This window comes from Budorcas taxicolor, chromosome 1, assembly GCF_023091745.1.
Source record: "Budorcas taxicolor isolate Tak-1 chromosome 1, Takin1.1, whole genome shotgun sequence".
Classification (NCBI taxonomy): Eukaryota; Metazoa; Chordata; class Mammalia; order Artiodactyla; family Bovidae; genus Budorcas; species Budorcas taxicolor.
This window is the reverse complement of record NC_068910.1, coordinates 71,798,520-71,811,554: the sequence shown is the minus strand read 5'-3', so window position 1 is coordinate 71,811,554 and position 13,035 is coordinate 71,798,520. Positions and strand designations below refer to the sequence as shown.

General features: G+C 37.6%; 1 protein-coding gene across 1 annotated transcript in view; it reads right to left on the bottom strand.

Moving 5' to 3' along the window:
• Positions 1-694: 694 nt before the first annotated feature.
• Positions 695-13,035, bottom strand: part of LTN1 (listerin E3 ubiquitin protein ligase 1) — a 55,106-nt gene continuing 42,765 nt past the window's right edge. Inside the window, exons 25-30 of the mRNA XM_052642763.1 lie at positions 11,307-11,493; positions 6,628-6,799; positions 5,335-5,555; positions 3,292-3,486; positions 1,753-1,920; positions 695-850 (exon numbers count right to left, since the gene is read on the bottom strand). Of these exons, the coding sequence (XP_052498723.1) occupies positions 788-850; positions 1,753-1,920; positions 3,292-3,486; positions 5,335-5,555; positions 6,628-6,799; positions 11,307-11,493 (1,006 nt within the window). The 3' untranslated portion in view covers positions 695-787. The remainder of the gene's footprint in view (positions 851-1,752; positions 1,921-3,291; positions 3,487-5,334; positions 5,556-6,627; positions 6,800-11,306; positions 11,494-13,035) is intronic.

Below are 13,035 nucleotides of genomic sequence, written 5' to 3'. Positions count from 1 at the left end.
ATGAAATAAGGTGACTTCTGTTTCTCTCAAATTCTCACCCTCCGGAGACTCACTGCAACTGAGTAATAAATTCACTGACACGTCTGCAATCCAAATTTCACTAGCACAAGGAAATTCTCTTACAGTAAAAAGGTCAGTGTTCTGAATTTAATTTTCTGAATTTCAAAACCCTTAATAAATGGAGGCACCTTAAAGTTCAGTTTATACTCTTTTACATAGGCTTTCAGAGCATGCTTTAAATAGCTTAAGATAAGCTATATTAATAGCTTATGTCATTTTATCATTAAAATAATCTACAAATATCAGAATACTAATTAATTTTTTTGTTGTAACTAATAAATAAGTCTCAAAATATCTGTGGATGTATATCAACCCTCTCAATTCATTTACCTCACTCGGACTGTTCTAAACATAGATAAACTAACTGAATAAGTTTATCAATACAATATACTTGTGCAATGCTTTCACTAATTCCAACTCTGTACTTTAGGGTTTTTCCATATTTATTGTACAAAGTGATTAAACTATTAATATAAATATTTTTCTCTCCAATATGTAATATTTTTATGTAAAAGAAAAGGTTTCCAAACATTTACAAAGCAATCGAAAGATAAGTAAACCTGATTTTAGGATCGTTACATGAACCAAAATAATTTTCCAGAGAAGGCCCTATTTGAAAGTAATGCTCAGTGGCCTCCTCACATCAGCACTTCAAGATGAATCCAAATCCACTGCCTTTGCTTGAATTTCTTCAGGGATCAATTCCAATGAGGGGAAAAAAAAAATCTCAGAAAAAGGTCTCGCGACAGAGTGGACAAGTGGATTTGTTGCTGGATGTAAACCATTTGTACTGAAAAAGAAAAGTCTAAGTGTTAAAAACTTTTTACACTGCCATTTTACATATACGTCTAAAGTAACAATTTTTTAATATAAAAATTTACTTTATTAATTACACAAAATGGAAATTAAAGCAGACATTTCTTATCAAACTGGCCAAGTTGAAAAGACAGTATTATCTTTTTTAAAAAATAAAACAAGATGAATACAGCAATCCTTTATTGAACAATGATGCTCAGCTTTGCATATTCCATTTAAATAGTGGTAGGTTTTACATAAATCATCTTCTTTTAATCCTTTCAACAACCTTTAGAAAAGTATTACTATCTCCATTTTACAGATGAGAAAACTGGAACTCAGGTCAGTAAGTTGGTGCTTTGCAGACTAAAGTAACTTTAAAATGATTAAAGTAAGAAAAGGGAGACTACTGAAGTGTTTGTTCTTTGCATTCATCTCCAAATCAACACGGTTCAGTGTTCCTTCCAGAGGCCAGAGGTTCTCCGCACTCAGGCTCACGCTCACAAACACGGCGGTGTATAAAGAAACCTGCTGTGACGGGACTGAGCATAGTGAGACTTTCTTTATGATGTCTGAAAAGGGAAAAAAGCTCTGATGCCAGATGGCTCTCAGTTCCAATTTGTTCAGTCTCCTTTACGGTATACATCTTACAAAGCCATCCATTTTTTAAGTGTCAAGAGCTATTTTAGAAACTTCCATTTATTAAAGTGCTTTGATGCCACCAGTCTCAGTAAATTACTAATTTTCTTTTACAGATTTTGAAAAATCATTTTTAATATGTCTCCCATTAACCACAATTAAGAGTTTAACATCCACGGTTTTCCAAGGTTAGATATCATCCATATATAATATTAATATATGTATGATATAAATAAGCTAGTTTCTCTTTAGACTTACCAAACAAGCTGAATGGAACTTTTTTTTGCACGTTCTACAGGCTTTTTTGGGAAGAGAATAGTTGAAACCGTGAATGACTGAGAAACAAATCATGCAATCTTCAACACCCTCAAAACGTTTGTCTACATTATTTTTCCATAATGCTAAGCCTTCCATAATACTTCCATTCTGTAAACAAGGAAAAAAAAACCAATAAAGTTAATACACCCTTTAAATCACCAGTATCATCTTTATTCAATTTCACAAATGTTAAAATTGTATTATAATCTGGAGAGAAGAGAATCCGCTTGGCTATATTCACAATTCTAAGTTTTATGAATACTGGTTTTCAAAATGACCTCCCACGTTTTAGGAACCAGGTACGTTTCTTCATTAAGGGTCGACTTGAAAGAAAGGCTTCTGACCCAGTTTTCAATTTTTATAGTCTTAGCTTGTTATTTGATGAAACTTTTTAAATAATTAAGTTGTTTGGATCAGTTCTCCTAACTTTTAATTAAAAATGATGAAATTAACTATCTCACCTACTCAAATGCTGATTTGTTCCAGCTCTATAATACTAGTGAACAGACTTGTTTTAAAATACTTTTCCTCTACTGTAGAATGCCTGAGAAGCATCACCAGGTGCGAACAAAACTAGAGAAGACTTAACAATTTGTTTAAAATGCAAAAAGGTCTTTGAAAGTACTGGGATTTCTCTAACCACAGGAGGAGAGGTGAAACGTTAAAGTAAAAGTAGCTCAGAAGACATTCAGCTGTCCCGAGACTTACAGAAAGATTCCCTCTCAAACTTTAATACCAGGTATTGTTCTATAACATCTACAGGGTCAATGAAGAAGAGTCGATTCTTTTCAAACACAAGGGAAAAATGCTATAGAGCATTTTTAATTTTAAAAAATTAAAATAAGCTTGGCAGGGTCAAATCATTTAGACATATATCTGTTTCAGTTTCTGTTCAGTCACTCAGTCGTGTCTGACTCCTTGTGAAACTGTGGACTGGAGCACGCCAGGCTTCCCTGTCCATCACCAACTCCTGGAGCTTGCGCAAACTCATGTCCATTGAGTCGGTGATGCCATCCAACCATCTCATCCTCTGTCATACCCTTCTCCTCCTGCCCTCAATCCTTCCCAGCATCAGGGTCTTTTCAAATGAGTTGGTTCTTCGCATCAGGTGGCCAAGGGATTGAAGAGTCAGCTTCAGCATCAGTCCTTCCAATGAATATTTAGGACTGATTTCCTTTAGGATGGACTGTTTGGATCTCCTTGCAGTCCAAGGGACTCTCAAGAGTCTTCTCCAGGACCACAGTTCAAAAGCATCAACTCTTCAGTTCCCAACCTTTAGTTTTGGTCCAACTCTCACATCCTTAATGACTACTGGAAAAGCCGTAGCTTTGACTATATGGACTTTTGTCAGATTCAACAAAATATAGTAGCCATTTCTACTGAAGCAGAAGAGAGAAAGTTTCACTGCCCTTTCACACAGTAAAGCAGCGACTTCTCTCTAGTTCAGAAAGCCTAACAAGCATGTACATGGACACTTACTTGATGGGTGAGGTAAGTGCTTAGCTGAAGCATCCAGTTTCGCCACTGCTGCACAGCCACTCCAACTCTTTTCCCACTCTCCACTGTTATTGAGCCCAGTGGATAATTTGAAGGCAGCTGTATTATAAGTTCAATCACTATATCCTCAATGCTGTAAGTGGCCATGACTTCTCGAGTAGTAGCTCGAGCTTTAACCTGCAACATATGAAAGGTAATTTTTTTTTGGCCAATTTTCTTTTCCTCTCTTTTATTCAAAAACCATCTTGACAGGTTGACAGATAGCAGCCAGTCCTCATTCAAACAAAACACGGGTAAACATATTCACTTATCTAGTGTGAGATATTTAAGAAATAGGTTCAAATATCTGACGTGTTTCATAGTGATGTTATGACAAAGATGTTTTTAAAAGAAATGCACTGAAAAAGTATGTTTTGATTATATTAGGCTTGTCATATTGTAGTTTTTGAATAGAAGAGTATAGAATGGGTTATTATTAATTATCCCTTCTCTTCCAAAGTCAGTGTATCAAATATCACTTCTATTTAGATGTCTTTCAAGTTTTCCCTCGGAGAAGGCAATGGCACCCCACTCCAGTACTCTTGCCTGAAAAATCCCATGGGTGGAGAAGCCTGGAAGGCTGCAGTCCATGGGGTTGCGAACAGTCAGACACGACTAAGCAACCTCACTTTCACTTTTCACTTTCATGCATTGGAGAAGGAAATGGCAACCCACTCCAGTGTTCTTGCCTGGAGAATCCCAGGGATGGGGGAGCCTGGTAGGCTGCCGTCTATGGGGTCGCACAGAGTTGGACACGACTGAAGTGACTTAGCAGCAGCAGCAGCAGCAGCAGCAGCAGCAGCAGCAGCAGCAGCAGCAGCAAGTCTTTCCCTACCACAGAATTCCCCTGAGCTTTAGAACCAATCATCAACTGCCAGAATATTTATACCTGATCTTGATTTTCTTACTAGGATTGCAAACTCAATAGAGAATACAAATCACCATCCTTTAAAAATTTATTCTTCTGACTTTCATATTCTATGCTAAAAAGTGTAGCATCATCTTAAATTTCTTTCAGATATTAATTAGCTGTAAGTTTGGTTAAATCACCACAGAATTTCTCACATCCCTCCCCTTTTAAGTCTCACTGATACTGTTTCCCACAGGCCCTCCTCATAATGTCTACACATTATGAGCCTCCCTAACTGCTCACATGAACCCACGGCCCATGCCAACAGCCCATGCTAAGACTTCAGTCACAGCAATTTCACTGCTTTAACTGTGACACCGTCACTGCCTCAGAAGAAAAAATTTAGTGGCTACGCAGTACTAAATATTTTAGACTGTTAGTTGGTGCCTTTTCCAGTATGGATTCAATTCATCACAGAAGCAGTCTGTTCTCTATTTACCTTCATGAAAACTACTTTATATGAATACTGGGCTACTCATTATTTCTTAAGCAATCACATAAATTATTAATAGATTCTCATCTTCAAACTTTTTGCTTTTGCTGTGCTGTTTTCTCTATATTAAATGCTGTAACCCATAGGAGCATCCTGCCGACCTCAAAATAAACTGCCCCTATCAAGTCTTACGCAGGCCCCTAAGCCGGATGACCTTTTCCCACCCTAACTGCAGAACACTCTTCCTCTTAATGTGCCACTTTCCAGTTTCCAATGCAAAGAAACATTACCAGTATTACCCCTCTATCCTTTATCGGACTGCATGTTATTACACAACAGGAATGTGACCCTCTGAACTGTCTATTTTGCAGGTGACTGCACAAAGCACCTGGCATCTATACGTATTCCGATATATAATTCAAACTAATGAATGTTCAAAAACTAGCATAGGTAAAAGAAATTATAACATCACTTCAATCGATGCATTAATTTGAGATCTGATGTCCAAGAATCAGAAAATAAAGTAGACAATTTCTGTAATTTCTGAACCAAGAGCTACAATTGTGATCATACTCACTACAATGGATAGGCATAATCAATACTGAGACAACTTTTCCAGAAAAAAATTCAAGATAATACTAACCGTCATGCCATTAAACAGCTGTGTACTTGTTTGTACAGAAGATATTTCTTGAAACGAAAGAACACTGCTAACATACTTGCTGGTAAATCTATCTACGATATTGAAAACACGCTTCTCACTACTGTTCCACCACAGCCTAACCATGGCTGGCAAGTCTTTTAATGTCATGTGATAGACTGAACAAGCCAAGTGTGGAATATGGTAGGGAAGAGCTGAGGTATCTGAGGAAAAAACAAATTCTTAGTTAGTAACATGTATCTCTTACACAGAACAGACTAATATGAGTACTTTCCTTGGAAAATCACTTTCAATTCTTAACACTAGCACTAGAGCTCATAAAACAAATATACCAAGGAAACCAGAACTCTGTAGAATATTAGCTTTTTCTCCCACATTCAAAATGAACAATTAGAATGGTAGAAAGAAGATCCTGAAGGATACTGAAAAATCTGCCCCCAAATAGCACTATTTTGCAGGAAAGATCACAAATAAAATGAAGCACACACACTTCAAAGAGGAAAAATTAAAGATTCTTTTTCTTATGAAAGTGAAGTCGCTCAGTCATGTCCGACTCTTTGGGACCACATGCACTGCAGCCTATCAGGCTCTTCCATCCATGGGATCCAGGCAAGAGTACTGGAGTGGGTTGCCATTCCCTTCTCCAGGGGATCTTCCCAACCCAGGGATTGAACCCGGGTCTCCTGCATTGCAGGCAGACGCTTTACCGTCTGAACTACCAGGGAAGCCCCGAATTATGAAAAAAATATTGGTGGCCTTTAGTTTCCCCAGAGTTCACTGATGTGTTATACAGAAGTTCTAGAGTCCTACTGTACTACTCACAAGACAAAGTTCCAACCTCAGATCTCCAAGGCATTTAAAACAATTCCGATTCTCAGGATATCCTTTTTAACACTGAGGCATAGCTAGATGCATGCATTTCTACCCCTTCAGCTAAAATGTGAGCTCCCGGAGTGAAAAAATAATAAATTTTACTCATCTTCGTTTCCCCAACAGAAGACGATCCACAGGCCTACAAAACATTATTGTCTACAGAGTAAAAGATAATAGTAATCAAGAAACTGAGCTCCAAAAATTAATTAAATTCCTAAAAACTTTAACCGTAAGATCTAATTATTTATTCTATGTAGAGAAATAGGGAAAATCTGGCACTTCAACAATCTCATACAGGGGACCCACGTTTGGGGTTACTCTCCACGTCCTCATGGTAGAGAGTCATACAACCTGACTTGAGCCTCGTCCCCAGGAAGAAATACACACACACATCATACTGACCTCTAATACCCAACTGGAGCTCCTCTGTAAAGAAAGTTCGAGGGTCCTTATTGGAGAGCTCAACAGCTGTCTCTGCAAAGGCTGGATTTTCTGGCATAAGCCTGAACAGGTGATAAAGCAATTTATTCAAACTTTTTGTTTTTCGAAGGTACATTGAATACAGAGCTCGAAGCTGGTAGAAATGAGAGAATTTTTATTAGTAAACCCAATTAAATAGGACATTCAGCAAACCTGGAACGAATTAAAGTATAAAGTATAAACTTCCCTGGGGGTGGTCCAGTGGCTGAGACTCCATCCTCCCCATGCAGGGCGCCCAGGTGCAATCCCTGGTCGTGGAAACTAGATCCCACATGCTGCAACTAAGATCCAGCACAGCCAAATAAATAAGTAAATATTTTAAAATATATATATATTACCTATATATATAGTACAATGTATATATATGTGTGTGTGTATATACATATATAGTACAAGAACACAATGAAAAAATGCATTTATCTGAATACTGAGAATGACATGGAAGAGTCCTACAAAATACATCACACAGTGTTACTTTCCAGTCGAGTTGTCTGATGACACTGCTTCCCCTTCTCATATACTAGCAGAAGTTCTCACTACCCCTTTGTTATCAGACATATGCCTCTAACATCTTAACCAAACTGTCTCCTATTGATAAGTTCACCGCCACTTGGGAGTCTGAGCTGAGAAAAATCTATTTGCCACTGCCCACAGATGCTTCACTCCTTCTCCTCCCAAATCTTCCACACCACAATCTCTAATCTTTCAAAATTCTGCTCAAAACGAATCCCACTGCTATGGCTGCCCTCACCCTACACCAAACATTCCAGCATCCCTTTATGACAGCACAATCTGGCAGCTCAAAATGTCCTGGAGTTGTTTTATAAATCAAGAAATTTCACAGAATAATATGGCTTTTTTTTTCTGATTTTTTTCTTAAAAATAGGAAAAATCTGGCACCATGGGGTATACGACAGGTATCTACATGAGACATGTGCTTTAGAAACTCATTCCTCAATAATGTAGTTTTCATTTGTTCACATTTACCTTGCAGTTCTTTGGTATTTGTACCTGTTTTAAAATTCCTTTTTCCACTATGCCATATTGTCTCCTCAGAGTACACAGACACCGTTTTCTGGACACAATGAATGCTCAGATACAAAGATCAAGCCACAGGATCTGGCATTTGGGATTCTTAAAAAACCAACCAAAAGACCTTTACCATGAAGAAATCTGGAGGACACTACCTTTACCAAGTAACCAAACTTAACATCGCCAAATAAGAGGACACACGATATTTTGTGCTCCTAAGGTGACAGCGAGAACACAGCACCACCGTGCAGCAAATCCTCTTGCTGAAAAATAACCAGAATGTAACTAGGAGGAAACTACACACAAACCCCAACTGGAAGACAGTTTACAAAATAACTGACTTGGTGAATGACAAGTAAGAAAAGGAGAGGAATTATAAGCTAAAGAAATATGATAGACAAATACAAACATAATCCTTGACTGAATCCTCAATAGAAAAGGAACTAAAACTATAAAGGACATTACTGGGAAAACTGGGAAATTGTTATTTTTTTAGGGGGCACATTTTAAATACTAATAGATAGTATTATTGCATCAAAATTAGAGTATAATATCTGTATTACATTTATGATGAAACATGTTCTTATCTTAGGAGTTTAGGTGTATGTACATGGGTGCTTGGTTGTGCCTGACTCTTTGTGACCCCATGGACTGTAGCTGGCCAGGCTCCTCTGTCCATGGGATTTCCCAGGCAAGAATACTGGAATGGACTGCCATTTCCTACTCCACTAGATCTTCCTGACCCAAGGATCAAACCGAGTCTCTTGTGTCTCCTGTGTTGGCAGGCAGATTCTTTACCACTGCACCATCTGGGAAGGCCATTTCTAGGACATACATGTTTAAATACTTTTAGCAAAGCATCATGATGTCTGCTGCCTACCATCTCTGCAAATCTGAATATTTTTCAAAATAACAAGTTGGAAGGAAAGTAGAATTTTTTAAAAAATTTATTGCATATATCAATGGGTTTTTAAAAAACACATGTCTACTAGCCAGCAGTCCCACTCATAGTATACAACACAAGAGAAATTAAAATAAATGAACACACAAAAACTAAGGCATAAACCTTCACAGCAGCTTTATTCACAATCGGCAAAAAGTGGAAATAACCTAAACGCCCACTGGATGACTGGATAAGCAAAATGTGTTATAGTCATACAATGAACTATGTTTCGGACATAAAAAATGATGCCATACTAACACACGCTGCATTATGAACGAACCTTGAAACCATTGTGCTATAAGAAATAAGCCAGACACAAAAGGCCATATATGTGAAAAGTCCACAGTAGGCAAATCATAGAGACAGAAAATAGGCCAGTGGTTGCAGTGGCCAGGGGGTTTGAAAGGAAAAGGGACAGCAGGTGGGTAAGGGTGTCTTTTTTGGGGGGGGGGGGTGTTGGGAGGAGGGCTGGGTGTTGATGTGTGTGGATATTGAAAATGTTCTAAAATTAGATGGTAGTGATGGTGTACAATTCTGTAAGTACACTAGAAACACCAAACTGTACTCTTTATCATTTTTTTTTTGGCCACACTGGGATCTGAAGTTCCCCAACCAGGGATCGAATCTGCGCCTCCTGCAGCAGAGGCGCCTCCTTAGCCACTGAACCACCAGAAGAGCCCCCAAAGCTGCATCCTTTAAATAAGCAAATTTCTTTTTGATGGTATGTGAAATGCATCTCAGCAAAACTGTAAGACGCAGACACACAGACGTTTCCAATTCAATTTAATTCACTAATTCTTTTGAGACGAATGTTAAAACCAACCCAGATTAAGGACCAAAAATTTATTTAAAAAACGGTCTGTTTTAGGATTCTCCTAATTACTGTTATTTACTGAGTTATGATGGTTTACTTGTTGACAGCTCAGCTCAACTTCTAGGCTCAATAAATGCTCATCTAATTGTGCCCCTCCCCCACCCTGGCTTAATGAAAAAGATGATGTACTCATAATTTCTGAGTATAAGAATTATATAATTATTCCTAATTTCTGAGTATAACAAGAAACAAAAAAGATGATGTATTCCTAATTTCTGTATATAAGAATTATATAATTATTCCTAATATCTGAGAATAAGATAACAAGAACAAAATTCTTAGATATAAGGCCTCAATATGCTGCAATTTTTTAGAGATCAACAATATTCTAAGAAACAAATGCAGAAGCCCAACAAGTAGTTCTTGAAATATATAATCAGTGAATTAAGTCAAGCTCAAATCACAAATCTAAGTGGTAAGACTGAAAATAAGTAAAACAATCTGAACATCTAGATCAGTGTTGCCTCTGTGCTTTCATTTTCTCCTTAGATAAACAAATGCAAAAATGTATATGTTGATATATTTGTACCAAGAAATAGATTATTGAGCTTCCCTGGTGGCTCCGGGATAAAGAACCCGCCTGCCATTGCAGGATACATGGGTTTGATCTCCAGTCCGGGAAGATCTCCTGGAGAAGGAAAGCAAAACCCACTCCAGTATTCTTGCCTGGAGAATCCCATGGGCTACAGTCCATGGGGTCGCAAAGAGTCAGGACTAAGTGACTAAACAACAACATGGGTTATTAGCAACAACCTAAGTTATAACTTAAGGATTCTGAAAATCACATTGAAAATGAATGCCATGATATTTAGTCACACTTTAAATATGTAGTGATTTAAGTCTTGTTGTATTAACCTAACACAGAAGTGACCTACTTTATTAAACTGATTCAATGTTTGAAACTTATTAAAAGCAGGCATCTGTCTAAAAGAATTTTTTTAACTGGAACAGAGCTTTCCAGCTTCCTTCTTAAACGTGAGACAACAGAGACATCTAGTGGCTGCTAAAATAATTTGGGCAAAATAATTACTATAGGATATTTTCATTATTTAGTGATAACAGCTTGAATTACATATGGTAATATTTCATAGGTCTTTCTCTAAACAGTGATTTTCAAATAAGGTGAATTTCCTTTGATATTCCCACAAGAGTCAGTAGTTGACCAAAGGGAAAAAGAAAATAGCAAGATCTGGTTCTTTAGAAACTGTTATTATGATAGCACAAAAGTAAATTATAGAAACCTGGTTTCCTGAAATAAACAGACTTGGTGGATACATTCAGTCAGAAAAAAACTGATCCAAGCATAAAACTGTGGGAGGATGACAAAGTAGAGACAGAAATAAATTTAGCAGAATGTCTGTCATGAGCCAGATAAGATCAGATTAAAATGTGAGGCAAACCAATACAGTATTGTAAAGTAAAATAAAGTAAAAATAAATAAATAAATAAAGCTCTTCAACAGTAATAATGGGTAAATGGAATCTTTGGGAGAAAACATTCATTTATTGTCTTGGCAGTAATGATTTCATGAATGTATCCTTTTCCCCAAAGTCTTTGAGTTGTGTACATTACATACGTACAGCTTTTCACAAGTCAATCATCAATAAAATGGTTTTTAAATATCAAAAAATAAAATAAAATGTGAGGCATATCCTCATTTTTCTCCAAAAGGAGGGGAAGGAAAGGGTTTAAGACAGTAAGAGAGAAATACATATAGGACAGAACTGTCAAAAGTTGTCTCATTTTATTTACCTGAGATGAAGCAGCTTTGAAGAAAGTAAGTATTAATTTCCACGTGAGGAGGTACCCCAGAACATAACAGAAGTCTTCACTCAGTGGCTTGATAGTAACTATCTGTCCAACAGGAATACATCCCAAAACATTCTCTAGTAAGTCCTCTTGAGTGCTAAGAAGAGACATCAGTGCAGCTGGTGGCGACCTAAGAATCAACAATTAAACACCAGTTTTCTTCATGATTTGTCTCTTAACAAACTGACAGCATGTATAAATTTGAAGCATTTTAGAAATATCTTCCTCTTCCTCTATTTTCCAAAAACCATTTTAAAAGTTCCCCTTTATAGGTTTAATCTTGACCCCTAATTTTGTATAAAGGCAATTATAGAGTCTGAAAGGCATAAAGTGATATAGAAATATATACATATATTTTCATATTTCTAAATATGTAAGATATGCTATAAAATTTACTCTAGAAGTTAGTACTTAAAGGAAAAACTCTTCAGTTCAGTGCAGTCGCTCAGTCGTGTCCAATTCTTTGCAACCCCATGGACCACGGCACACCAGGCCTCCCTGTCCATCACCAGCTCCTGGAGTTTACCCAAACTCATGTCCATTAAGTCAGTGATGCCATCCAACCATCTCATCCTCTATCATCCCCTTCTCCTCACGCCTTCAATCTTTCCCAGCATCAGGATCTTTTCAAATGAGTCAGCTCTTCACATCAGGTAGCCAAAATATTGCAGTTTCAGCTTCAACATCAGTCCGGGACTGATTTCTTTTAGGATGGACTGGTTGGATCTCCTTGCAGTCCAAGGGACTCTCAAGAGTCTTCTCCAACACCACAGTTCAAAGGCATCAATTCTTCTGCGCTCAACTTTCTTTATAGTCCAATTCTCACATCCATACATGACTACTGGAAAAATCATAGCCTTGACTAGACAGACCTTTGTGGCAAAGTAATGTCTCTGCTTTTTAATATGCTGTCTAGGTTGGTCATAAGTTTCCTTCCAGGGAGTAAGCGTCTTTTCATTTCATGGCTGCAGTCACCATCTACAGTGATTTGGGAGCCCAGAAAAACAAAGTCAGCCACTGTTTCCCCATCTATTTGCCATGAAGTGATGGGACCAAATGCCACGATGTTAGTTCTCTGAATGTTGAGCTTGAAGCCAACTTTTTCACTTTCCTCTTTCACTTTCATCAAGAGGCTCTTCAGTTCTTCGCTTTCTGCCATAAAGGTGGTGTCATCTGCATATCTGAGGTTATTGATATTTCTCACAGCAATCTTGATTCCAGCTTGTGCTTCATCCATACCAGCGTTTCTCACGATGTACTCTGCATATAAGTTAAATAAGCAGGGTGACAATATACAGCCTTGACGTACTCCTTTTCCTATTTGGAACCAGTCTGTTGCTCCATGTCCAGTTCTAACCATTGCTTCCTGACCTGCATACAGATTTCTCAAGAGGCAGGTCAGGTGGTCTGGTATTCCCATCTCTTTCAGAATTTTCCAGTTTATTGTGATCCACACAGTCAAAGGCTTTGGCATAGTCAATAAAGCAGAAATAGATGTTTTTCTGGAACTCTCTTGCCTTTTCAATGATCCAGCAGAAAATGTATATTTCAACCTTTTGTTTTATAGATGAATAAAAAGCATATACCCAGAGAGGCTAACTGATTAGTCTGAAGTCCCTGCCTAGCCAGGGGAACAATTAGGGCTAACAAATCCTATCAGGTCCTTTATCAA